This window comes from Myiozetetes cayanensis, unplaced genomic scaffold, assembly GCF_022539395.1.
Source record: "Myiozetetes cayanensis isolate MyiCay16 unplaced genomic scaffold, myiCay2020 scf5-8, whole genome shotgun sequence".
NCBI lineage: Eukaryota > Metazoa > Chordata > Aves > Passeriformes > Tyrannidae > Myiozetetes > Myiozetetes cayanensis.
The window spans coordinates 110,502,607-110,529,005 of NW_026087742.1; the positions used below are offsets into that span (position 1 = coordinate 110,502,607).

General features: G+C 43.7%; 1 protein-coding gene across 1 annotated transcript in view; it reads left to right on the forward strand.

The window, feature by feature from the left end:
• The window catches only part of LOC126648386 (amine oxidase [flavin-containing] A-like), a 36,711-nt gene extending 16,197 nt beyond the window's left edge, over positions 1-20,514 (forward strand). The window contains exons 4-15 of the mRNA XM_050331241.1: positions 4,273-4,377; positions 5,623-5,714; positions 8,613-8,754; positions 10,101-10,250; positions 11,504-11,663; positions 12,910-13,006; positions 14,525-14,578; positions 15,459-15,516; positions 15,945-16,042; positions 17,218-17,329; positions 18,621-18,683; positions 19,178-20,514. Of these exons, the coding sequence (XP_050187198.1) occupies positions 4,273-4,377; positions 5,623-5,714; positions 8,613-8,754; positions 10,101-10,250; positions 11,504-11,663; positions 12,910-13,006; positions 14,525-14,578; positions 15,459-15,516; positions 15,945-16,042; positions 17,218-17,329; positions 18,621-18,683; positions 19,178-19,333 (1,287 nt within the window). The 3' untranslated portion in view covers positions 19,334-20,514. The remainder of the gene's footprint in view (positions 1-4,272; positions 4,378-5,622; positions 5,715-8,612; positions 8,755-10,100; positions 10,251-11,503; positions 11,664-12,909; positions 13,007-14,524; positions 14,579-15,458; positions 15,517-15,944; positions 16,043-17,217; positions 17,330-18,620; positions 18,684-19,177) is intronic.
• The last annotated feature ends 5,885 nt before the right edge of the window (positions 20,515-26,399 follow it).

Here is a 26,399-nt window from a genome sequence, read left to right on the forward strand (position 1 = left end):
CAACACCTTGCCTTAAGCTTAGGGTGCAGCAGGTGAGTCTGTGCAGATCCCCATAAATCTGCACTTTGGACACGAGGAACCACAGAGAGTCCCAGGCATTGCAATGCTCTCAGGGCTGGACCTGCTGGAGATGCTGAGCAGAGGAGGAGCTCAGGTCCCACACTGCCCAGAGCCACTGCTCTGCCTGTGTGGGCTGTGCACGGCCCAAGGCAATACCAACCCCTGCTCTGGGGCACAAGGAATGCTCCTCCTGGGCTTCCTGACCTGTACCTTGTCCCCTGCACAGCAGGCAGGAGCCAGACTTGCCTTTCTCAAGACTGGAAAAATTGTCAGCTCCTCTGGCACAAATTGAAACTTGGGGTGGTGTCACGGCTGGGGTGACTTGGGATTAATTCCTGTAGTTATGGCTGGAAGCTCCAGAGTAGCCCTGGGCAGGAAAAAAGACAGACCTTGCAGAGCTCATCTTCCTCTGCTGCCTTCTTTCTAACCATTGAAGTATGGTGCTTGAGGACCTTGTTTCCTTTGGATTGGTGTGAGGTAACTAATCCAAACTTGTGGCAGGACTCAAATCTGAGCTCTGCAGGAAAGTGTTTGACACACTAGGAAATGAGAAAAAATAGATAAACTCTGTGGGTCAGTCAAGCAGCCATGTGTTAGCATGGGAAAAAAGCCAGTAGGTTATTTGCCTTTCAGTTAAGAAAACAGTTGTTCTCAAAACAGTACATCCAGAACACCATAAACTTGTTTAAAAACAGAATATTGCAAGACTTTACCTGTTTGCAGTGAGCTCCTCTGTGAAACATCCAGCCAGAGCTTCTCTCCCTAGTAGGGAGGCAATATTAAAAACAAATTAATAACCTACCAGCCCCAGGTCACTTGGGCTAGATTTATTCCCTGCTGGGGAGATACTTGTGCAAGAGAGAAAGCTGAAAAACTGATGTGTCTAAGGCTGTTTGCCTTGTGCTCCCTGATGAACAATGGGAATTGCTTTCCTGGGATTTGTTAGAATTGGGCTTTCCCTTGATCAGCTGCCATGTCTGGTAGGTGCAGCCCCACCTCCAAGGGGTTAGTGTGTCTGTGAACTATTTCAAGCTCTCTGAATTTGGTCTTAGCCTCTTCCAGGTCTATTAGCACTGCTCTGTTTTTCCAGCTCTTCCTGCCATTGCTCTCCAGTCTTACTAAAGTTACGGTTTCTTTGCATTCAGAAGAGAACAACAAATAATACAACTTTAGACTGTTAATTATCAGCTGGCATTTAATAGTTGTCGGTGAATAAATATGTTTTCCCATTGATCTCCCTGGGTTGTGCCACTGACCAAAGATGTGGGACTAATTAATAATATTTTCAGAGCAGCAACAAAAGGATTGTTCTTTTTTCAAACAGCAGATAAGTGAATATCACATTTGGTACATGTCATACCAGTGGCCAGGATGGTAAGATTTCTTGATCAGTCCTCAGCAGTTTGTGGTTATGGTGGACTAATTCTCATATAGAGTAGAAAAGCTGGAGAAAAATACTAGCTAGCCAAACAGTGAGAAAGTTCTCTCACTAGTTGCCCCATCTGCAGCAATCAGGATAGTTTGGAAGTTTCTCAGTCTGTAGCTGTTGAACTCAGTAGAGTTTATGCTGTGGGTTGGAAAAGCTGTTTTGATGCACATCTCATCATAGTTTCTGAGAGAGACTTTTCTTGGGCTGTTTTTTTTTTTTTTTCCAGCAGTATAGGGAATAGGTTTGGCTGAAAGCAAGAGGAGGACAGGAGCCTTAGAGGAAGTTAACTTTTTACCTTCTTTTTAAAGAAGAGCTTCTTGTTTTAAGTTAAGTAAGCTAAGGATAGGAGGGGGGTTTGCAGGTTACACCACTCCATATAAGCACAGTCACTTATCAAAAAGCCTGGTGAAAGGAGGTGTCACTGAACAGTGATAAACTGGGAAGTTTTCACTGCTACTCCTGGTTGGCAGGCTTATCTTTTCCCTTTGCCCCCTTGCAGTACTGACATGACAGAGACTTCAGTAATAACTTATCTTCACCTGGCTTAGGGTGGCTTAAGGGCAGGATTATTGGTGTTAAGACATGTTAGGAAATACACCTGGGTGGCACCACTGTTCCCAACCAGAATAAGAAGTCCAGCAATAAATGAACTTTGAAGGAGTGGTATTTGACAATCTTTTTTAGAAACTAAATGTTTTTATCTGCATTCAGAAGAAAATGATTAGCAGTATGTTACTGCTTTGTGTCAGGATTTCGTTGTTTGATATGGAATTGGTTTATGACAGCAAAAGCTGTAACATGCAGTGCATCCCTGTGCATACACTTTTTGGTCCTCTTTTCTGTGGCTGAATACAGAGTGCTGCAAACTGGCAGCAAGAAATTTTACTCCAGGAAAAGGAAGAGGCAGTGTCCTGTGAAAGAGTCCCCTGCTGGTGGTTCATGGGAGAAGTTTGTCTGCTCTTGCCATGGCAGAAGTGTTTTGCATGCACATGTACACCTGGAGAAGGCTGGAGCACCATCCCCCCCTTCGCTTTCCTCTGGCGTAAATCTCTAAAACAGAATGAAATGGAGATAAAAGAGAGAAAAAAGTGTATGGTACACAAGGTTAAGATTGCATATCCAGAAGTCCAGGGGTAACCAGCCATCTCCAGAGTCATCCTGGTGACTTGAAAGCTCAGTGTTTATTGGAAATTTGAAAACAAACAAACAAAGAAACCACACAAAAAACCAACAACAACAAAAAAAAACACACAAAAAAAACCACCACACACCAAAAAAAAATAAACACAAACCTTAGGCACCTGGATCTCAAGCTGAACTGAGTGCTGAGATCACAGCTTGGTGCTTTTCTTGGCCCAGAGCAGACTAGATGTTCCATCTCCTAGATGGAACAGGAGAGTGGCTTTGCTGCTCCCCTCACTGAAGATGAGGAGGAGGAACAGCACAGAGTGGTTCTGACAGACTCCAGAGCTGGGCCACCACTGGAGTCCTCTTCTGAGGACAGAGGGACCAAGCAGTGTTGGCCAAGTCTTGTTATGGCCCCTTGCCCACATACACTTGTCTCTTCTATTGTATCTGTCCTGGAGCTGACAAAAGTTGACCAAAACGTAGGAATTTGGATATTTTACTGCTTTTTCCAAGTCTGAAAGCTCACTATGGTCTCTGAGTTTCATCTTGCACCTGTTATGGTCTTTGCAGAAAACTGTTCTGAAGAACATCAAAACCCATAAGTATTTACACACACACACAATTATCAGAGGGAAGACCAATAAATTCTCTCTTGACAAGTGGGAGGAAGGTGCATTTGTCTGCTGCTTTGTGTCCTCTGTCCCTGGGTCACCATCTCATGCATTTACAGCACTTTCTTGTGGACTGTGGCTCCCACCAGCCAGGTGTGGTGGGCTCCCATGGTGTACACTGCACTGAAAAGCAGGTGACAAACTGCTCAGCACCCCAGGTCCTACCTGTCATGGTCCATCATGTTCTCTGCATCCTCACACAAACTTCTGGCACATCTGAAAGAGCAAACAATAGAGAGCCCAGCCCAATGACTTACATGAGAGAAGGTTCAAAGCAAGTTAATAAAAGAAGATGTTTCCTGCTCATCCAGCCCTCTTTCAGATTAAAGTTATCACAGAGAAGCAGCTGCTGTTAGATTGTTTTGCTTATCATTGTATCTGGATTATCTGAAACAGTCAGTTTGAGATTATAACAGTTTCAGTCACTGTTGCAGCTCTGTGTCATACACATTGTAAATTCTGACACCGTTTTTGCAAGAGTAGGATGTTTTTCTTCCTGCAGCCAGAAACTTTCTTTTTTGCAAACTTTCCTTTAAACTGGATTTCTCCCAAGGGACATGGCATAATAAAAAGATATGTTTGGTTTTGTAGATGAAGTGTAACACAGAGGAGCTTAAATAGTCTCAAATGCAATGCAATTTTAGACCCGTGCACTTTTTAGGATGCATGTTTCAGCAGGCAGGCAAGTGTTAGGTTGATTCAAATGTAATAATGAAGAATGTTCAGGAACAAGGAATATTACCTCTTTGCCAATTGCTTGAGTTTCCTTATCCGAGAATTTGACAACCTGCTCAAATGTATCCCTTCCCATCCCTTCTGAATAACAATAATAATAAAAAAGGTGATATTGTCCTTTTTAATATCAGTCCAGCTGGATTTTTCCCTCCTACTTAGCTACAACCATGTCATGACTGAGAATTTTATGTCCATCCATAATGAAGATATGCTTTGTTTTATTTGTTTGTGGGTTTATGTGTATTTTAGGGAAAGTCGCGCAATTTCACGGGTTTTTCCCCTTCATCATGGAATCCCTTTGTTTATCTGGATTACAATAACTTCTGGAGAACCATGGACAAGATGGGAAAAGAGGTAGGCTGTGGAAATTGCATGTTTCCTATAATGTTCAGACCACTGTGAATAAATCAGTTTGGGTTTGGTTTGGTTTGATTTGATTTCTGGCATGTTTTTTTATTGCTTCTTTAGTATATGTAAAAAACCCTCAACAACAAAACAGAAAAGAAACATCCATCAGGAAAGATATCTATATTGCCCAGGAACTGTCAGAAATAATAGGTGTTCCTTACTGAGAGGAGGTTGGACTAGGTGGCTTTTAAAGGTCCCTTCCAACCCAAACTGTTCTATGATTCTATGAGAGGAGACAGAAAGATCTGGAGGTGTCTAAGATATCTAAAAAAAAAAGAGGTTGAACTCAGTGTATGTACTTTCTCATGACAAGGAAAACCATTCCATGAGCTGAGAAGGTTTTTTTTTTTTTTCCACTTCCCTTGTGGCAACCTTTTTGAGTAAAGATGATTCTTTTTTGAAACTGCCTAACCTGGGATTCAGTTTGACTTCACTGTAATTTTATTTTTAATGTTCAAAATTTAAGCAGTATGACTGCAGCCCCTGGAGCATGATACTGTCTTTCAAATATTCATCAGTTGCTTTATAATTTTTCTACAAACCAAGGGCCCTACCTTGCCAGAACCTCCAGGCATAACTAGCTGTATTCCTGCAAAGTTCATTTGGTTTATCTGGTTTTGCAGAATCAAATTTGTGTATATTACACTTTTTTTTTTTTTTTGTCAAATAATACATTTTTTTTTAAAGATTCGGATATAGGGTAGTGTCCTCTCATGTCATGGTACTTACATGCAAAGAACTATTATTAAGAATTTACCTGTCTAAAAACAATTCAGTAGTATCTAGACACTTTTTTCTTGCTCTGTAGTTACCAGAGAGACGTAGGGGCCTTTGGATACCCATTTTGGAACTGACTGAATCTCTGGCTCGAGAAAGAATTTCCCCCTCAACTCAAGACATCTAAATTGGAGTAGACACCTCGCTTCTGGAGAACTAAAAGCCAGATGAGTCCCATCATAAAGATATAGTTCATTGTTCAGACAAAGCCAGATTTTGTGGTCATGGTACGATTCATCCCAAAGGTGTGAATGGAAACTATTCCATTTGGTGAATTTATTCCAAATGGATATCCATGTGCAGGGGACAAAATTACCTCCTGGCCAATATATCAGTTAAGTCTGTGCTACTAACAGGGACAAAGCAGTGATAAAGTTCTGAATAATTTCTTGAATATTTCACCTCTGTCTCCAGATTCCTGTTGATGCACCGTGGGATGCTCCACATGCTGAAGAATGGGACAAAATGACCATGAAACAGCTGATAAATAAGATTTGCTGGACCAAGTATGTAATTCTAACCACTTTGAAATCCAGCTGCAGCATGGTAGTGGCTTTCTGGCAAATTCTGTGGTACAGCTGAGTTCAGCAGGGGTACAGGCAGTGAGAGATCAGGAGGTGCTTGAGGTGAGGTTTGGGTTGGCTGGCAGGTGGCATTAAAGGTGCTGGGGAAGCCCGGGGTTTGCCTCAACAGGCCTGTGCACACAGGAGTGACATTGTGGGCTCTTCCCACCACGCTGTCACTTCAAACCATTGGAAAGCATGTGCCTTTGACGTCAGGAAAATCAGCGTGTAAATAAAACTCTGCTTTGTAGTCAAATAAAGGTCACAGAAATGGAATCAGGTGAGGGGACTTCCCTAGTCCTGTGTCAGGCTGGGAGCTGATGATTGATGTCCTCTGACTCTTGGCTCCTCCACAGTTATCATGTGTCTGCTTTTACTGTGTGAGCTGCATGGCATGTACCACAGAGCAGGAAAGTGCCACTGGTGCATTGGAGAGCAGCCACTGGAAAGCAGCTTCCCTCTGCCTGCTTAATGGAAGGGGCTGTCTGAGACCTGAAGGGTGGGGAACAAGCAGCTGTTGGCACTGGAAACTCTGGATAAGTCCAAATGCTGCTCCTTGTTTCAGCAGTAGTGTCTGCTGGGCCTCTGAAACTCTTGCAGGGAAACAAAGGGCAGCTGAGGCAACCTTTGTTGTTGCCTTGTGCCTCCCTGGTAGGTTTGTGCCTGAGCCAGGCCATTGCTCTGTGTTTCTCCCAGAAACCTGTGACTGTGTTTGCTCAGCTCTGCCTGTGGCAGTGCCCCCTCCCTCTGTGCCCAGGAAGCTGTCCTTGAACAGCAGCCAGCTCTCCTGGGGCTCTTTGCCCTACAGGATATTTTCCCATGGGACACTGCCAAGCAGGTGCTTGAGGAATCTGCCCTTCCAAATTCCAGGGCTGCGATTCCGCTGTTTGTCTTACTCCTCTCAGGATCTTAATACCCACAGTCTCATGGCCACTGCAGCCAAGGCTCCCCCTCACCTTTGCATCTTCCAACAGGTCCTCCTTGTTTGTAAGTAGCAGGTCCAGTGGACCATCAACCTCAGCTGGCAGGAAGAGAGCTTAAGGTGTTGTATCACCTGTAAAATGGCCAGTGTGTTTTATGTGTCTATGAGGGACCACATTGTATAAATAACAAAAGGAACAATGTTCAATACATTGAGGTGATGACAACTGGAAATTCTCTTTTTTTCCTTCCCTTTTTTGAATCAGTTCTCATTATAAGGCAAAGAGAAGTGTGCTCATATGAGCCCTCATATCCCTGCTTGCTGTGCTGGCCCCTGTTCTGTTCTGTAACACTCATATTCACTGTCTTTTATTTGTGTGGCTGTGCACTCTTCACCCTTTCGCTCTGACTACGGTTTAGTGTTGTGCCTGCAGCTTCCTGACCAAAACTTTCCATTTGAAATTTATTTTGATGGCTTGAATCTTGCTCCAGCTCTGTGTGATATGTGCTATGGCCATTTAGACTGGCTCTCTGTGGCATTGTAGTTTTCTTTAGAATTAGTTTTATGAGCCTTTTGCCTCCAAACTGGGTTACTTTGAAGTAACCCTTACTGCAGCAACTGCACTGGCTCTTCCTCTTCTAGTTTTTAGTGTTCCTGTTAGTCAGGGAGCTGGTGGAGTATAAGCAGAACTGTGTTTATAGTGATCCCTCCTGTAACAGGCTTCACTGCAAGGTAGCTTCTAGTGCCAGTGGTTTTCTGGCAGTTTTAGTGCATGTGCTCAGCTCAAACACATTCAAAAACTCAGTAAAAACCATTTTAGATCTTCAAGCCAAGCCACATTTTTGTACACATAGTTAAAAAACATAGTGTTTAAACAGAAAAGCCCTCCCACAGCATTTTCTGTATTACTTGGGCCAGGATTATAAAGAAGATTTGTTTGCCATGTGTCACAGATCAGCATCTTCTGGTCCTGGAGATTACCTTCACATTTCTTAGGCCTGAACCTGCTACAGGTGCTTAGTGTCTTGATGCTTTCAGGACTGTGGCAGAGGGTTCTTGCATGCAGGATGTTTTCAAAGCCTGGCTAATGAAATAGGGGTGACTGGACTTCATACTGAGGGAAATGAGGTTATAAAAGTTTATCAGTTACATGTTTTAGCCCAGATAACTTGTAAAGTTCCTTCCTTTGGCAGAAGATAATAAATTCATGTTGTTTTATGAAACTTCGTTCAAGTTGAAGTGTTTTTTACCTTCTTTGCAAAATTATCTCAGTCTTGTTTAGCAATCTGTAGCCACAAATTAAAGAAATGTGAACGGCCAGACCTTCAGATTCCTGTTGTTGTATCTCTGCTTATATTCAGAGGACTTGCTGTGGTGACCCTTTCCTTATATTTATGGCAGTGATTGCCAGTTTGTTTTTTCTGTCTGGCTTATTTACTGTGTCTGATTCTTGGTTTCACAAAAGATCTGTGCAGCAGTGTTACGTGGGAGATGGGGAATGTCTTGCTTAGGTCAGTCCATCAGGACCCTTCAGACCTTGGAATGGATGTGCCCAGTGAGCTCCCCATGGAGGAGAAATGCAGAAAAGTTTCACTAACTGAGCACCAAATGTATTCTGCTCTTGAGAGAAATATTTGTTCTGATGAAAGGAGTAGCAGCTGGGAAACTGTTTAAAGACATAACTAAGGTGAAATCAGTGGGATTTCAAACTGAATGGGTAAATACTTTGGGAAGGAGGTGCTGATAGAAACCTTTTAAAAAAGTGTCGCTACAGACTGAAAAATCGAAGAGATATAAATCATCTTGACTCTTCTGACTTTGGGGAAGAAGTCCTTATTGAGAATAACAAAGAAAATCCTGAAAGCGTTCAGGAATTCATATTTTCTCACTCTCTTTTTCTGCTCCTGTGTCCCATGCAGAGCTGTTAGAGATTTTGCCACCACCTTTGTGAACGTCAACGTCACGTCTGAGCCTCATGAAGTGTCCGCTCTCTGGTTCCTGTGGTATGTCAGGCAGTGTGGGGGCACAGCCAGGATCTTCTCTATCACCAATGGGGGCCAGGTACAAAATGTCTCATATTCTTCCTCTTCTCTTGAAGCCACAGGGAGCAAGTAGGGTGTTATACCCATCAAAGCCCTGCAATTAATGAAAATAGAAAAGCATGTTGGCACCCTTTATTAGCCTCCTACCTCAGTTAACACAGCCTCAGAAAGCATGTGCAGCATGTCAGACTTAAGCTACCAACTGGAAAAGTGGAGACAGCACCATACCCTCCCCAGTGTCCTGGGATAGGAAGACATTAAGAGAAACTGCCTGGAGAGATGCAGTTTCTGTCTACATCTGTCTGCTGTGTCAGGAAGGATGTAAATAGTGCTAATGCTGTCCTGAGGAGGAGCCAGACCTAAGAGCCTTCCTCCTCAGTAGCCCCTCAATCATGTTTGCAGTCCCACATCAGCAATGGCTAGATACTGCAGCAAGAATTAAAAAGAAAATTAATCCCAAGATATTCATAGCTAAACAAGACATGTAGAGAGGAGAAAGCTTGCCTGGGAAGAGTACTTCCTTCTCTTTGTGCCTGTATGGGATAAGTTGTCTTTGTTTCAATAAGGTTTCCCTCTTCCTTCACCCCAATTAATATGAGTAAAAACACTAAGAGTTTCTGACTTAGTGGCCATGACAAGCCTTATAAAACTTCCTTAGGCAGCCATTTCAGTCTTTCAGCACAAGAGTTTGTGGACCTTTTCCTCCCTGCCAGTACCAGCATCTTATATGTAAAAGTGAGCTGCTTGATACAACACTGGTGGCTCATAGATAAAAGAGGGTTAGTGCTTCCCCTGAGCCTCTGCACAGACATGACAGGGAAATGTGTGTCACAGACTGTGCTTTTTTCCAGAGAGCACTGTCTTTGTGTCTTCCCAGGGACAGATAAAGCCCATTGCCTCTTGCACTTGAGACTAGACCCAGTTAAATATCTGTCTTGCTTCTGGGCTGGTGCAGTCTTTCACAGTACAAATGCAAGTTGGTTTCTTTGTCAAACAGGAGGGTTTTGGTAGTGCTGTGATGGGTAAAATATTAAAAACCTCTTTTGAATGAAGTGATATATTTATGGTAGCTAGAATACCTGCATCAGATGTGTGTGTTCTCCAGACTTCAAAAGCCTTTAAGCCAGCTCATTAGGGAAGGCATTGCAAAAGTGGTTTAGTCAGCAATCCACACTGAGGCTCAGGTTTATGCCTTCAGTCTTCTGGAAGTCTGGGTCTCTTAATGCGCCCTTAAGGCTTGCAGATTTGTCCTGGAGTTTCATGATGGTGAGCAGAAGTCATATTCAAGGTTGTTGTGATTAATGCTGTTGATTTTTTTGATTGTGTTTGTTTTCTGTTTGTTCTTTTTTTTTTTTTTTTTTTTAGGAGAGGAAGTTTAAAGGGGGTTCTGGTCAGATATCGGAGAAAATAATGGAACGCCTCAAAGGCAGAGTTAAACTGGAGAGACCTGTGATCAGTATTGATCAGACAGGTGATAATGTCCTTGTGGAGACTCTAAACCATGAGATATATGAGGTAATTCGATCAGAAAAAGTAGAGTACGCATTTAGTAGGGGAATACATCTGCTGTAGCTCTGAGCCAGATGTAATCAGGAAGTACCCATTTGTGTGTGTCTATTTCTTGGACTAGGCTGACACTCTGTGAAACCTGCTTTACAGATTCATTTATGACTGGGTCTCTTCTTGGTGTTCTGCTACCTTGTTCCTGTCATTACTCTGACTTTTCTGCCTTAGCTTTTTACGTGTTCATGTATTTTTACATTTTAGTTCTGCATTGTGACCAGTTCAAAGCAAGGGAAAATCACCTTCCTATTTCTATCTAAGTTTGTGGTTTGCAGCACAACAAAAAGAAGACATTTAAAATACCTTGAGTAAGATTTTGCCTCTGCAGGGGTGCTGTGAAATGCTCCATCAGCACACCATTACCCACAGAGGCACCCATGGGGCAGCAGCTCCTCTGTATGCAGTGCCCAGCGTGCCATAGCAGCCTGTGCAGGATAGTCAGGATCTGCAAGACCCTGTCTCACTGGTGACAGTGTTTGGGGGATATTTAGAGAATGCTAGCAGAAAGGGAAGGGCTGTTTGACAGGGAAGCTGGCCTAAAGATGTCGTGGAGGAGGGACTCTCCTTTCCCCAGGGATTTTTAAGCCCAGGAATTAAACTGCTGTCTGCCTCCATTATGACTGACAGTGAAGTTGGAGGAGAGAGGCTTCCTGCCCTCAGCAGCTCCACCTGCCTGAGAGCACCCAAGAGCAGCGGTGTTGTGATGTAGTGTCACCCTGAGCCCTGAAGCAGAGCATCCTTCCTTGCTCCTGTCAGACACAGGACCTGCAAGAGGGAGGGAGCCTCTTCAGGAAACCTGAAATCACCATCAGTATAGCTTGTCCTGTCCACCATCAGTAGCGTCCTGTGAACATGCACAAACATGATCTTTTTTTAGCATCCTATAATTTGGACAAATGTGGGTCATGTTTTCCTGGGGATGATAAAAGGCAGTTTTACCTATGCCATAAGATCTCTCTTGTCCCATTTCTCCACCCCTCTCTAGCCAACGTTCAACTCTGGTCTGTTTGTTCCAACTCCTTTTTTTTTTTTCTGAAATGGCAGAATTATTTTGGTCCCCTGGAAATATCTGTGTGGGAAAACCACGTAGCAGAGTCAGGTGTGGGAGAGATATTAACAACCATTAAGAGTGTCTTTCAAACGTGTCCTGCAGGGTGAGCTTGCTGAGAGGCGGCGCTTTGTGCTGACTGTGTTCTGCCTTTCAGGGCAAGTATGTGATCAGTGCCATCCCTCCAATCCTGACAACGAAGATTCACTACAAACCAGAGCTGCCACCAAAGAGAAACCAGTTAATTCAGCGTTTGCCTATGGGGTCTGTCATAAAATGCATGATGTACTACAAGGAAGCCTTCTGGACAAGGAAGGGTAGGTGGGGAAAGCGAAGAGCCCCATGCTGTGCAAATTTCAAAGCTCTGCTGTCTATCAATCAGGAAATAAATCCAAGGGAGGGTTAAATGTGCCAAACCCCAAAACAAAACACACTGAAAAGGGAAAAGTAAAGCTCCTTAGAATGGAGAACTCTTCCTCTGAGCTTGAATGCCTGCCTTGTCCCAAAGATGAGTCCAGAGCCAAATAGGATCCTGAATCTCATTGCTGCTGAGGTGGGATGACCAAGAAAACAAGCAAGGTTTCCCTGGGAAGCGTTGCTGAAACCTGCATTGCACAGAAGAAGTGGTTCTGCTGCAGCAGTCCCCTGCTTCTCCCTGCCAGGGACAGAGTTAAGTCAGCCGAAGAGAATTTGCAGCAGATGACAAGGAGAGCTTAAGGTGTAAGCAAGACCTTTCCCTGGTTTTAATCCTCTGTTCTGCAGACTTGATATCTCAGAGGACTGGGAAAAGTAGGTTAGCTTTTTGTTTAACTCAAGATATTTTTTCCATGCTGCAATATCATGTTTTTCCCAGCTTTGGCTGATACTATTTGAAGAACTATTTGTATGAATAGATTAGTTTCCACTTCGTTTTTAACAGTGCTGAGAGTGGAGAGGATATTTCTTAATCAAAGTAATATATTTTTTGCATGTTTCAGAGAATAAAATGGCCATTGGGATTAGACAGAAATATAGTCAGGTTTATACACTGTTTTCTATATGAGATTTTTTGCATGTTCATTTGAAACATGTCCTAATGTAATACTGTATTAGACAGTCCATGTTTCCACTGCATTACTGTTATTATGGGACAACTTTCCTAACAATCTTATCATCAGCAAAATCAATACAGAGTGTAGATTTGAGCCTGCAGTGACCAGATGTGATTACACTGCATTTTGTTTAGACCAAAGTTGCTCATGGAATGAATCACCATAGTTCTTGCTAGATCAGTTTATTTTTAATGGTTTTTTGCCCTGACTTGTAGCAATTCCCAGGAATTCCTTGCTAAGTAATAATGGAATTTAAAAGACTTTTATAAGTCTGTGTACACAATTTCCCAGAGTCAGAGAGAAGAGAGTGGAGAGACTGTTACAGAAATACTTCAGACATGTAGGTATTATTGTTAACAAAGGAATTACTGTACAATTCCTTTTATGGATAATTTTCCTAGCTCATTACTATCAGAAACAATGATCATCAACAAGTTTCTCTGACAATTCTCTGGGTTTTTTTCCCTCTTAGGCTACTGTGGTTGCTTCATCATTGAAGATGAAGAGTCTCCAATTGGAATAACCATAGATGACACAAAACCTGATGGATCTTTCCCTGCCATTATGGGGTAAAAGTTTCTAGCCCCTACTTACAGACATGTATTTCATGTTGTATGAGTGAGTGAAAGAAAGAGGAAGAGGTGAAAGGACCAGGCTACATCAGTGTTGCCCACTCCCACAGTCTGCACAGGTGGAGGAGAGCACTTCTGACAATCCTCTTGTACCTCTCTAGCCCATATAAGCTTTTTGGTGAAGGTTCTGCTACAAACAGCAGGAGGATATGGTTGGGAAGGAGTTGCTGAATTCAGCTGTAGTCCATTTTATGCATTCTGTTCTTGTTTTTTTTTTTTTTTGCTGAGGAGTAGATTTAGAAGTGTGAGCCTGTATTTGGTTTATGTTGGGCTTTGTTTAGCACCTAGGCCCGAAGGACAATGCAGTTGTCCAAGGAATCCTCATTTGCTTCCTCTCAGCGTCAAGCTGAGTCAGGCCAACCAACCCCAGCTGGTGGTTGAGCAGGGCAGCAACTGTGCAGTGAAGAAATCAGGATTCTGAAGAAACTGACAAGTAAAAAAGTTACAGTTTGGACAAACAGATGGGAAAGTATGTGGCAACATTTACTGGCTTTTAAAGGAGGTGAAACCAAATGGACAAACCATCTTTACAAATGTTTCCACTGTAATCTGTGGTGAGACTGCCAAAAAAAAGGCCAATATAAACATCAGGCAAGTACTCCCTAAGTGTCTGACAGGGAAAGCTTACCACTTCTACTGAACTGTACATGTTTATGGCCATGTTCAACGCTTACAAACTTCCATGACCTGAGAGCACTAAGCCTCCCACAAACGCCATATAGCAAACAGTTTCCTGATTTCTCTTTCCTTATGGATTTGTACAGCTTTCTAAAAGAGTGCAGGAACATACTTCATCCCCCTCCACTAAGGTCAGATGAACTAATTGCCAAATCTATCTCCTTCAAGATTCAATAAGTATCAATCTCAGTTCTTCCAGGACCGGTCCATGACACTGTGCAGGGCTTGTCAGAGCATCAGGCTTTCATCACTTACTAACACCAGGTGACACAGGCAGTGGCATGTTCAGCTGCCTGCTGGACTTCTGAAGCTCAAGAAAACTCGGGGTCTCAGTCCTTTTGGATGAGATTTATATCTAAGAGGGTGGGCAGTGCAGGCCTGGTTTGCTGGGCATTATCGTGTCTCTGCCCACTTTGGGTACAACTTTGCTGTTCTGAATCAGTGGGGACAGGAGTTCATTCCCACAGAGCAAAATGAGGCCAGTGCTGGCAGCTTTGAGAACACTTGCAATCTGCAGCTTTCTCATCTGGTAGCTACCAGGCAGTCCTGTACATCTGCCCTCTGGGAGTTCATACTCTCCCTTTCAATTAACTCCCCAGAGTACCCTGCACAGGCCTTTTCACCAGTGTGACCTGTAATTATTAAGTGCCAAGGTATGATGACAAAATGTCAAGCACATCCTTTTTTTTAGAGTCATTTCAAGCAAGAGCTTGCAAATCATCTGGGGAGCTGACACTGCGTGATATTTATGTGCTTTTTTTTTTTTTTTCTTTTCAGTTTCATTCTTGCCAGAAAGGCTGTAAAACTGGCCCGTCTCAGTAAGGAAGAGAGGTAAGAGTTCAGAAGCTGTAAATATTTCAGAAGCAAGTCGATTCTCTGGGATGCTTCCCCACAGGAATGTGTGTGAATATGTGAGTGCATGTGCATATACTCACACGCTCAGTGCGACTACCAATACTGGAGAGTGGAGCAAAAATCGAGCTTTTAGCATAAACAGGCCAAGACACTAATGCTAATATCCACCCAGTTATGGATATTTCTAAATTTTCAAGTCCTGCCCACTCTTCCATGCTATGGCTTATCAGCTCTGGGCCTCTGAGTGTTGTTTCACCCCAGGGATACACGGAGTGCTGATGTGTCTAGTTTTGGGTCTCCTTCACATTCAGACTGGGTGATAAAATTTTTGAACTTCTGTGTTTACAAAAGTACAGTTTCTCCATTAGTCAGTGAAATGAACAAACAGTGCTTTCTATGTGTGGTTTTTGGTACTGTACAAGTGAAACAGGAGTTCTGCTTAGGAATGTGAGTAGTATTCTTCAGCTCATATTTTATTCTCAGCTGTAGTAAATCTGTAGGGATTTCACTGATTTATAGTGCTTTTCTTCTGGTCTTACACCAGTGAACATGAGAAAGAATTGGTTCTGCATCCCGAAATAACTGTACAAAGATTTATTTTTTTAGACCATATTGCCAAAATCAACCTTCATTTCCCACTCCCTGGGTCCATTTTGGATGTAACTTTTAGGCATCAGCATTTGAAATATGTATGCTAAGATTAGAACTTGAAATCAGACTTAAAAACAAAGCCAAACACAACTTTCTTTCCAGTGTGTTGCAATAAATTTGTTTATTTTTTTTTATAAGGAGAGCAAGAGCTGAGAGATTCCCCCCTCCTCTTTTTTTTTCTGACTCTTATTTTATTTTCATATAGGAAAAAGAAGATCTGTGAGGCATATGCCAGGGCACTGGGAATGAAAGAGGCTTTAAAAGTAAGAAATGAATGCTTGTTTTCACCTCTGTTGTACACTAATGTTGTTACTTTTTTCTAGATGATGAAGCCAAAGTTCCTGGCACCTAAAATGTGTACCTAAAATTGCACATTGTGCCATACAATCTGTACTCCCGAGGGGAGGGCAGCAGCATCTAGTACAGGAAGAAAAGAACTGCCAGTCTCACTCTGTGCAATAAAAGGCAGGGCATGTTTTAATTTGTCCTGTCATTTCCCCATGGGAGGCTGCTGTTTCTGTAAAAGCAAAAAAATTTGTTTTGTGCAGATGGATAGCATTAGCCAGATGACATGGCACTCCTTAGACAGGTATTCTTAGACTGTTTTTTTCCCCTCTTCAAAAGAAATCTGTTCTGTATTTGCAATTTCTCTGCCAGTGTTTCACTCTGTAATGTCTGCTGGTACTTACAGCCCGTGCATTATGAAGAAAAGAACTGGACCATGGAGCAATATTCGGGGGGTTGTTACACAGCCTACTTCCCACCAGGCATAATGTATACCTACGGAAGGTAAAACAGAGAATGCTTTTCTTTCTAATTCACATTTCTTAGCTCACGTGCAATGATATACTTTATGCAATAAAATTATGGCATATGTAGAATATGCCTCTTTCAGCTCCCCTACTCCCCAGCTAGCAAGGGTCTTGTTACTCTTGTTAAGAGCAGAGTTTCTCTTGTGACTTTCAAGGAAACAAAACACAGAGTCACAAAGAGACGTGCTAGAGACACAAAACCTTTCCCCAGTGGATTACTTATGGTATTTTGTGCAGTGTTTGCAATGGATGCCTTTAAAGCACACTAAGACCTTGAGAGCACATATGAAGAGTCTCCACTGAGTGTGTAGGTGGAGCACCAGGTCCAGGTGAAGCCCAGGAGCTCCTTAACGTGTCCAACATAGGATTACACCCTGTGTCTGAGCAAAGATGTGTGTGGGAAGAAATAATCTCATGCACAGACTCTTCTGTTGTCATTTATCTGAACACTTGGGTAGTGGTGGCCTCTGGCCTGGGGAAGCTGGTGTCATGCAGACAAAGAAAACCTAACTGTGGATTAGATGTGAGCCTTACACCAAGCACATCCTCAGTGGGAAAGGGAGCTTGTTACCTACAGCTCAGTTGGCTGGGAGGCTTTTGCAGCTTTACACATCTGAGGCACTGGTTTATATGACCCTACAGGGTGAATGCAAGTCCCTGAAAGCCAGGACCTTCATCTGCCATCCCCTTTTGGCAGAACTTACATCCAGGCAAGTCCAGTCCAGCCTCCAAATAGAAGCTGATATTAGTGACCTGTCACTGCAAAAACGTAATCCACGTTCCTCTGTAACGGCAGGATAACAACAAACCTGCCATGCAGACGAAATAAATCTATCAGCTGCACTGCATTTCTGGAGGCTGTTGGGATTATCCCTTATCCCAGCACTAAAATAAGGCCTGTATTACTTAGCTCAGAAGTGGGGCATGCTGATTTATGCCTTAGATTTTTCTCCCCCTCAGATCTTGAGTCCTGTGTGCAGAAGCCAGTAGGTGTTTGTGCAGGGACAGCTCATTGCACCGTGCTCCCCACCCAGGGCTGCAGGGATCCTGGAGGGCTGAAGCCAAGCACTCCATCACAGCCATAAATTGCTTGCAGAGGGATCATCGCCTTCCTTGTTACTTGTCATCTGACATTCTCCCTTTGTTTTGAAGGATCATTCGCCAGCCTGTTGACAGGATCTACTTTGCTGGCACGGAGACAGCCACCCAGTGGAGCGGATACATGGAGGGGGCCGTGCAGGCAGGGGAGAGAGCAGCCCGAGAGGTACAGACCATTGATTTGCTTTCAACATCTCTATTAAAGGGCTGAAAAGGATTAAGTAGAGCTTGGAGAGTCTGACGGTGTGCAAAGGCTCCTAGAATTGGCAGGGAGTGATCCCAAAAAATGGCATGAACCAAAGCCTTTTTTTTTTTTTTTTTAACCTTACTTAGTTTGTTTGTTATTGAATAAAGTGAAGCCAAGAATCTCTCCCAAATCAGAATATTACTGCACTGGAGACTTAAAATGAAGCTCATGCCATTTGCCATATCCAGAGGAAAAAACCTTCCAACCTGATGCTACCCACAGATACAGCACCTCAATTTCTAACAAATACGTGCTTTAAAAGTAATCTGAGTCATTACAAATGCTCACAGCTATTTCCTATGCAGAAATCTGGAAAGCTGAACATTGTTCTCGTGTTTGATCTATGCCTTCTAATTCTCCTTTTACAAAAGAGTACCGTTAGCTCAGCTTTATGAATTTGTAATGTGCAGCTCTGATAATGTCTAAATCTCAGAATGACACACATTGGGCTGGGTTCCCAGTCACAGTGAAATCCCTTTACAACAATCTGGAGGGAGGGAGGGGGAAAAAAAGCATTGAAGGGTGTACATTACAGTTGCAACTGCTGCATGGCAAAGCCACGGAGCTGTTATTTAAGGGAAAATTGGCCCTTTATTTCCATGTGACAGAACTTCATGTTCACCTTATAATCCTCATTACTTGCTCTGTTTCAAGTCACCTAATTTCTCTTTCCTTTTCTCCATGCCTGTGAGCAGTAGTTACAAAGGTGGTGAGTTTGTCTCTTCTGGAGGCATTCATTTGCTCCCAAGAGCCTCCATGATTGTTGCCATCAGTTTCTTCTCAAGAAAAACCCTTGGTGAGCTTTTTACTGCCTGAACAGCCAAGAGATGTCTTCATAATTCTATGCTGTGAGAGCCCCAGGGTTGCAGCTCTCCTCTTTCTAGTTTGTGATCCAAAGCCATCATTCTAACAGGCTTTATGTCCTGAGCACATAGCAGTAACCTCACCTTGCTGTTTTTCAAACATTCTTGAGAAAAAGCTTTTTCACTTGTACTCAGAAAAAAAAAACCAAAACCAAACCAAACAACAAAAAACCCTCAACCAACCAAAAACAAATGAACAAACAAACAAAACTCAGCAGAAAAAACCAACAAAAACATCTAGAGAAGCTGTAATGTCTCCTTGCTCTGACTTCCTCTGCTTTTCCAAAACTGAAAGTAGCATGGGTTATAATTTTTTCTCACGTGATGCAAATAATTTTTTCTTCTAGATATTGTACAGTATGGGGAAGATCTCAAAGGGTGAAATTTGGATGCCAGAGCCAGAGTCAAAGGTAAAACAGACTTTCTCATTGTCACCCAGTCAGGCACACACCCCTCACTCAGGTACATCCCTGTTTCACTGATTCTATGGGCCCTATCCCCAGGACAGGTTTTGGTCACCTTACATGCTGATGGTATTAATTTTTGTGACTTGTCCAAGGAATATTATTACCCCTGTCTGAGAGTTAGATGGCCAAGGACAATGATCTCAGAGCCTGGGGGACTGAAAAATCCAGGAAATCATCCTAGTTCTGCCCAGTCCCAGGCCATGGTTTTAAGACAAATATAATGTCCTTCCAGTCACAAGGAATTCCATCTTCACTGCCCTGTTGCTGTTGAGGATGACAGAAAATACATGTTTCACAGCCATGACCCTTCTTCCCCCACCAGCTGGGTCCTTGGGAAAAACCTGTGATCTCCCCAGCCTCGTGGGGTACATTTGCCACCTCCCCGCTGGTGTGGTGAGGGGGACCCTGCATTGTTACCATCTCCTCTCTCCCCCCAGGATGTCCCAGCTCAACCATTCACCACCACCTTCTGGGAGAGGAACCTCCCCTCTGCTCCAGGACTGCTGTGCCTGCTCAGCTGTACTGTGTGTCTCACCTCTGTGGCTGCTGCAGGGCTGTTTGCCTGCAAAAAGGGACTACTAAATCGAAACTAGCAGGGACCACACGCCCAGTGGAAGCTGAATACTCCCTCTTCTTACCTTTCACCAGATGAGTGTTATTTTGGAGAAAAGTGGCATGGACAGCTGGAAAGGGCAAAAGTTATTCTCCTTGTGATTTTTCTTTTTGGCCCCATAATTAATGCATCAAATCCACTGGAGTTGCTACCAGCTAAACAGAAATAAATCAACTGTGGGGGTGTTTTTCAAATTTGCCTTTTTCGTGTCCATTTGTTTTGGTTGGGACATGATAATATCAATAGTATATTCCTAATACAGGCAAGGCAAAGTGCAGATCACACCTTTTCCGAATTACAAAGATGTCTTGGAGAATGTTTTTGTTTCCACTCAAGACTATTTTTTACCACAGAAGATAACAAATGCTCTTATGTATTCACCTCAGTTAGCAGCTCTGAATATCCAAGGTTATTCCCACAACAACCCCGCTGCACAGAAGAGATTAGCTTGCCAATCAGAGGTAGAATTGCCAAATTAATTTCAAAATGCATTTGATTAATTATTAATCATCACGACGTGAAACTTAACCCCGAGCTGGATGAAAGGAGGTAATTAGCACAAAGCACATCACTACAGGGCAAGGGAGGAAGCATGGCTGGACTTCATTCTGCCCACTGCCAACATCTGCACTGATGTGTCCTGCGTGGTGCCTGATCTGGTGTGGCACGGCCAGGACACGGCTCTTGGTCACTTCCTGCACCGAGAGAGCACCTGATCCAGCCCAGCCATGTGCTGTTACAGCACAGTGAATTAGCAATGTGAAATCCCCTCTGACTTGCAGCAGGTGCTGGCTGTTGTTTTCCAAATGGCAGCAGCTTCCTGGCTGCCTGTCAATCCACTGCCCCTCGTTTTGCTGGTAAGCCGTACCACCTTCTTCCAATAAGGAGAAATGTGTTTGAGGCTTGAATTGCTGCCTTGTAAATTACAGTAATTGGATGCATCTGCCTGTTCCGCACTTATTATGTACATGATACACTTAAAATAATCACTTTAGTGTTTGACTGAAGTCTGGAATGTATGTTTCACGATGTACCATCATTATTGCCATGAATTCTGAGCATTGTACGTGTCCATGAACTCAACTGTCATTCAACATGGGTGAAATGTGCCTTTCAATAGCCCTGAAACCTTGATCTTCTTATAAACTTTTCTTCAGATTCTTTCTTGCTTTGTGTTTTTTAAGTCTGGGGAAGGTGGTGCTTCTCCAGTGTGTGAAGGTGCATCACATGTGGCAGGCACCAAACACTTGCTCTGTTCAATATAATCCATATGTATGTGCCAATAGAAATTCCTACCTGCCCCAGATGACTCTGCTCTGGGCCTCTGCCTCAACCACATCCATGTGTCCTCTCACTTTTATGTACAAAAACCTTGTAGACAGCGTAAGTGCAGACCAGTCTCAGCCTGGGTGCTGCTGGGCTCCACATCAGAAGCCTTTTCCAGAGGGAAGGGGTGTTTCAGGTGGCCCCTTGTTTTCATATGTGAGAGGGGCTCACAGTGCCAGACTTAAGCACTGCACAGGTTGTGCAGACAGTACAGTTCTCCTGAGCTACTTTGTTCACTGTTTCAGCCATTCTGTGTGAGGATCAGCCAGTCACTGCTGGTTTCTCAGGGGGAAAAAATGCCTGGATGGATTATCTATAAGAAGACTATCTACATTTTCAGCTTTGACTTTCCCATCTACCTTGAACTTACACACGTACTTCAAATTATTCTCACTGGCAAGGAGAGAACAGTCTCAGTAGAAGCAGCAATGCTGGATTTTGAACACAGTAAGTGCAATATTGAAAGCTTGTTTAAAGGACTTTTGACAGGTTGGTTTAGCATCCACCTTAGGAATATTTTAAGGGGGAAAAAGGGACTAACACAAACTGCTGATTGACTCAAGGGCTCCCTGTTGAACATGTTCTTCCCAGCTCCGACCATTTACAAGTAGGGATTCCTGTGTGCAAGGGCTACCCCATGCATGCAACCTGGTGTAGCCACAGTGCCTCCTTGGGGAGGGAGCACAGACTTGATCCTGATAAACCTTTCATGATAGGAAATAGTCCTACGCCATCACACGCTGCCCCAAGGGGGTATTCCCACCACCTGAAAAACACTGCCCATATCTGTTCAAAAATAATTCATCCAAATGGGTATTTGTAGCAATTAGAGCCGTTCATTTTCAGGCTTACTTCAAATTTGATATCAGAATTTTGTGTGCACGTGCAAAAGGACCCCAAATCATCTGGAATACACTTACGAGCCAACACCGTCCAGCTTCACTTTTCACCTCATCCACGCACATTTCTGTTGCAATTAGTTTGGGGTTTGAAGTACAAGTTCAATTCAGCTGAACTCGTCTCAAGCTGTTAAACAGGGCCAGGTACAATGTTCCCCACTTCACAAGGAAAAGCCCATCTGACTGCTGTGGGATTGGCAAGCAGCAAGTGAAATGAAAGAGGTTGATTAAAATTGGCATTTCTGAAACTCCTGCAGCTCCCAGGCACCACGCTGCTGCAGAGAAAGGGCAGCGCCTGTCAGAGATTATAGACCAGTTCCCATCCTGCTTTAATGCCCTTTCTGACAATCAGACCAATTTCCCTGTTTAAACATTAAACATTTAGCTTAAATATTAAACAGCCAGGCATCTTTCTTAAACCAATTTTGAAATAGAATGTGACCGAGTTTATCACCGCTGACAACTCTCCAAGAGGGCTGCTGCTGGTATTAAATCCATGAGGATGAAGCACCAGGGAAACACCTCTTTCTTCTGGGGCCCAACTGGACTACTCACCCAGGCTGTGGAGTGGGAAAACCTTTGGTCACCTTCCCTAACCAGGGGTACTAAGTCCTCCAGTTTTTGGAGGAAGAACCCTGCACTCCCCTGGCACAGGTGGGAGGTGCTCTGTCCTCTGTAAGTAAAGGGTGAAATGAGAGAGGCTGAGATTCACACCTAGTCCATCAGCACCAGGGTGGGAGCTAAACTGCATTGACATGGGAGATGGGGAATGGGAAAACCTTACATGAAAGGGATGCTGTTTGATGCTTGAAAGTAAAACAAACACCAGAGTAAGCACTGGCAGAAGGAGCAACAGAGGAAAGAGAGAGAAAAAAAAGACTAATCCTCTGTACTAGCAATGAAATGAGAAGCACCACGGAACAGATAGATCAGGTAGTCCAAAATAAGCAAGCAGAAATGATATATGTGGGAAAACCTGCCTCTTTTTAATTAAATTGCTGGGTTTACTTACAGATAGCATACCAGTTTTGTTCAGAACCCAGGGGTGGAAAGTCATAATTCCAACCCAAAGCATTTTATGATTCTATGAAAATGCACTCTGGGGAAGCAAGAGGTTGCTGCCTTCACTTGGTCTCTTTGCTAATCATTCACCAGCAATACTTTTCAGTCAGGGTTTGATCCAGCCCCTGGTTTCACACTTGATCTCCTTTCCAGGATCAAACATACCCCAGCAAAGATCAGCATTATATATTTGAATAAAAATGCCACCCAGGGTGATGTGCCCACATTGTGCAGCCAGGCAGGTCTAAACATCCAGGTTTCCTGCCAGTTGATTCCCACATCCCATTGACCAGGTTCTGATGCCTGACTGCAAGGGCTTTCCCCATCTGGAAACCACACCGGGGTCAAGCTGGGGGCTGTTTTTATGCTCTCTGCACAGAGATCAGCTCCCAGCTCCTGACAGCAGCATCAAGAAATAGAAAAATGGACAAACCCAAAGAGCCCTCTTCTGTGGAAACATGATTCTAGTCAGTTCTCTTCCTTGTGGGCTTTTTCTCTTCCACAAAGCAGTTGGAAACAAACAATTTTCCTTTGTAAATGCTCCCTGCAACAGTTGCCTTTCACATACAAGCAGAGAAAGCAAATTTCATCTTGGTGAAAATCCAGGAGGGGTAATGAAATGTGCTCTTTGTGAGTGAATTGTAACTTCTGTTTTTCCCAGTCAGCTCCTGCCCTTGGCAATGAATACTTTGGACTCCAGTCGTAATTCCTATTCTGCTCTTTATTTGTAGCACTTGGCTTTCCAGGTTCTGTTCCCTGTTTCTTGCTCTCCTTGTTTGGTTTTGTTTGTGCTTTTTTTTTTTTTGCTTCATCTTGTGTAACAGAGGCAGAATACCTAAGGACACATAGAAGGAGCAGGGAAAAGGTTCTCAAGTGAGAGCACATTACTTAGGACAGGAGAGGGAAGCTTTAGAAGAGCAGTGGGGGCACCTTGCTGGGTGCCAGAGCAGGTCAGCAGTGCCTTCAAGCTGCCCATCTTCACTCCCAGGGTCCCAGGGGTATGATGTGTCCCAGACCATAACCGTGAACTGCACTGTCTATGAGCTTAGTGAGCACAAGAAAATATGACAGATGTCCTTTGTCATCTCTATCTTCCCACTGTTCATTTTTATGAAATACACCTGTGAGGTCTGCTGCCACTCACAGTACAAGAGGGCGGCTGTCACTCAAGCAGGGTTTGAAAATGAAGCAAAGGACGTAATTACTGCCTGTGTTGGCATTTGGACTTCCATGGCCAGACCATACACTTGAAAACTCCTTGGATTGGAGCCTGAGCATCATCATTTTCATCAAAATATCAGTTAAATCCAGGAAAATCCAGGACATCTGGCTGAATTCCAAAAGGCAGAGCCTAGCATTTGAGTGAGAACTACTTTTAGCAGACAGCAGCTGCGGAGAGCTTTGCTGAAGCATGCCTGGCCACCCTCCTGCTGCTCAGCAGTGTGGCACAGCAGGGCTCAAGGCTGAAATAAAGGCTGCCACCCTCTGGCTACCTAATAGCAGTATTTTATCACCTCACAAACAAAACGGTGGCAGAAGCTAAACGCTTCGATTTGCAGAGAGGTCTCAGTGGATATTTCTACATTGGTGCTTAATATTCCTGTCACGTATTCAAATTCCACTCTGGAGTGGAAACACACTGAAGGAAAGGGACGCAAGTCCACAGCTTCAAGCAGCAGTTCTCACCCATCTCCAAGCTCTGATAAGCCACACTGGAGGAGGCAAAGGCAGGCTCCATCCCTGCAGCCTCTCCTTCCTGGCTCTAGCCAGTCCCTGGCAGAATTCAGGGCAGTGAAATGGCTGTGGCACTACCCCTCTGCCAGCTCTACAAGACTTCCTCCAAAAGGCAGCTGAAATCCTTTCTGCTGCTTGGCAGCACGAAGGAGCTGGAAGAAAAGTGTGAGCACAGATCCCAAATGCACCTGCCCATTCCCCTCCTGTGAGAAGGGGTTTCTTTGGAGGCAGCTTTACAGAGATAGATAGAGGTGTTGGTCCAAATATGAATGGTCTCAAAATTACTCTGGCCAAACCCCATCTCATAAAGAAATTACTGGGAAATAATATAGTTTCTAATTTAGTTAAACATTCTTTTTCCACTTTGGGCTGAATTGGCAAGTGGAGGGTGGAGTAACACCTTCCCTTGATTTTGATTAAGTACAAGAATACATTTCAATTGTTTAAGATAATGACTGCACAGCCCAATGGGACATCTCACTGCCTCAGACCTGGAATAGAAGTTTCCACATCTGAAATTATAATGTAATTTCTGCTAAATGCAACACTGCTGTGCAAAGTGTTTTCTTACAACTCGGAGCATATGCAAATTGGGAGCAAACAGCCTGAGAGCTGACAAGGATGCCCCAGTGCATTATTAATATGTTTCCTTTTCTCCCCTCCTTCCCATCCAAGCACCAGAGCACGTTTGAGTGCGGTGTTGAATCCCTTCAGACGGCAGAACAGGAGCAAATTGATCCACTTGACAAACCCAATCAGCCAAAGGCTGGTGTTTGTGCTGGGTACCACTTCCTCAAGTGCTTCTTCAAGACTCTGCTGCCTCAGGGAAACAGCACTTGATGAGACGCCCCCATCCCCAAAGTTACTACTGATGTTCAATGACATTGTGTCCTTGGGCAGGCGAGGCTGCTCTGTGTTTGATCAGACCCTTCCTGCTGTAGGTCAGATGAATGGACCACTTGCATTTGGATGAGGTTTCCTTCCCTCCCTTAAACTTGCAGGGATGGTGGGAGGGAGTCTACAGAGCCTGATGATGCCAGAGTAAATGGAACTGAATGGATATGGATTATTTTGTTAGGGTTGATCTGCTAAGAAAGAATTAGAAACATCACTAAGAGAAAATTGACTGTGCACATAGGGGAAAGATAAAACCTTGATGAAAGCTAATATCCTTTGCTTCTAAATTAGAAATGGTACCTCACATTCTGTCAAGATGCAGAGTGAGACTGTCTTGGACTCAGAACAGCTTGGTCTGCCTCTTTCAGCAATGCCAGAAAGAATGGAAAACTGGGATGAGCCAGCATGATCCTGGTTAAAGACCCAGTGGATGAGAGTGTGTGTTCCACACCTATTATGAGAGCTAACAGGAAAGACATGGACCTGTTGGAGTGGGTCCAGAGGAGGCCACGAAGTTGATCACAGGACTGGAGCACCTCTCCTCTGAAGACAGGTTGAGAGAGCTGGGGCTGTTCAGCCTGGAGAAGGGATGGCTCTGGGAAGACCTTATAGCACCTTCCAGTACTTAAGAGGGGATTACAAGAAGGCTGGGGAGGACTTTTTTCCAGGGCCTGTTGTGATAGAACAAAGGTTTTAGAACTAAAATAAGATGGATTTAGATTAGATATAAGGAAGAAATTTCTCACAATGAGGGTGGTGAAACCCTGGAACAGGTTGCCCAGAAAAGTTGTGGCTGCCCTATCCCTGGAAACATTCAGGTTGACTGGGGTTCTGAGCAATCTGATCTAGTTGAAGATGACCCTGCCCATGACAGGGGGTTTAGACTACATAACCTAGAAAGATTCCCTCCAACCTGAACTATTCTGTGATTCTATGAGTCCATTTAAAATAATTTTTTAACTTTTTCTAGCCTAGCTACAGAAGAGCTTATTGGTCCTGACTGTTCAAATCATGCACACTAAAATCAACTTACAAAGCCTCTTACTGAAGTGTATGTTTTTACAGCTTAACTTTGCACTCAACTGCTAACTGAAGGCTTTTCTAGCAAGTACTGCTAATGTTATGACT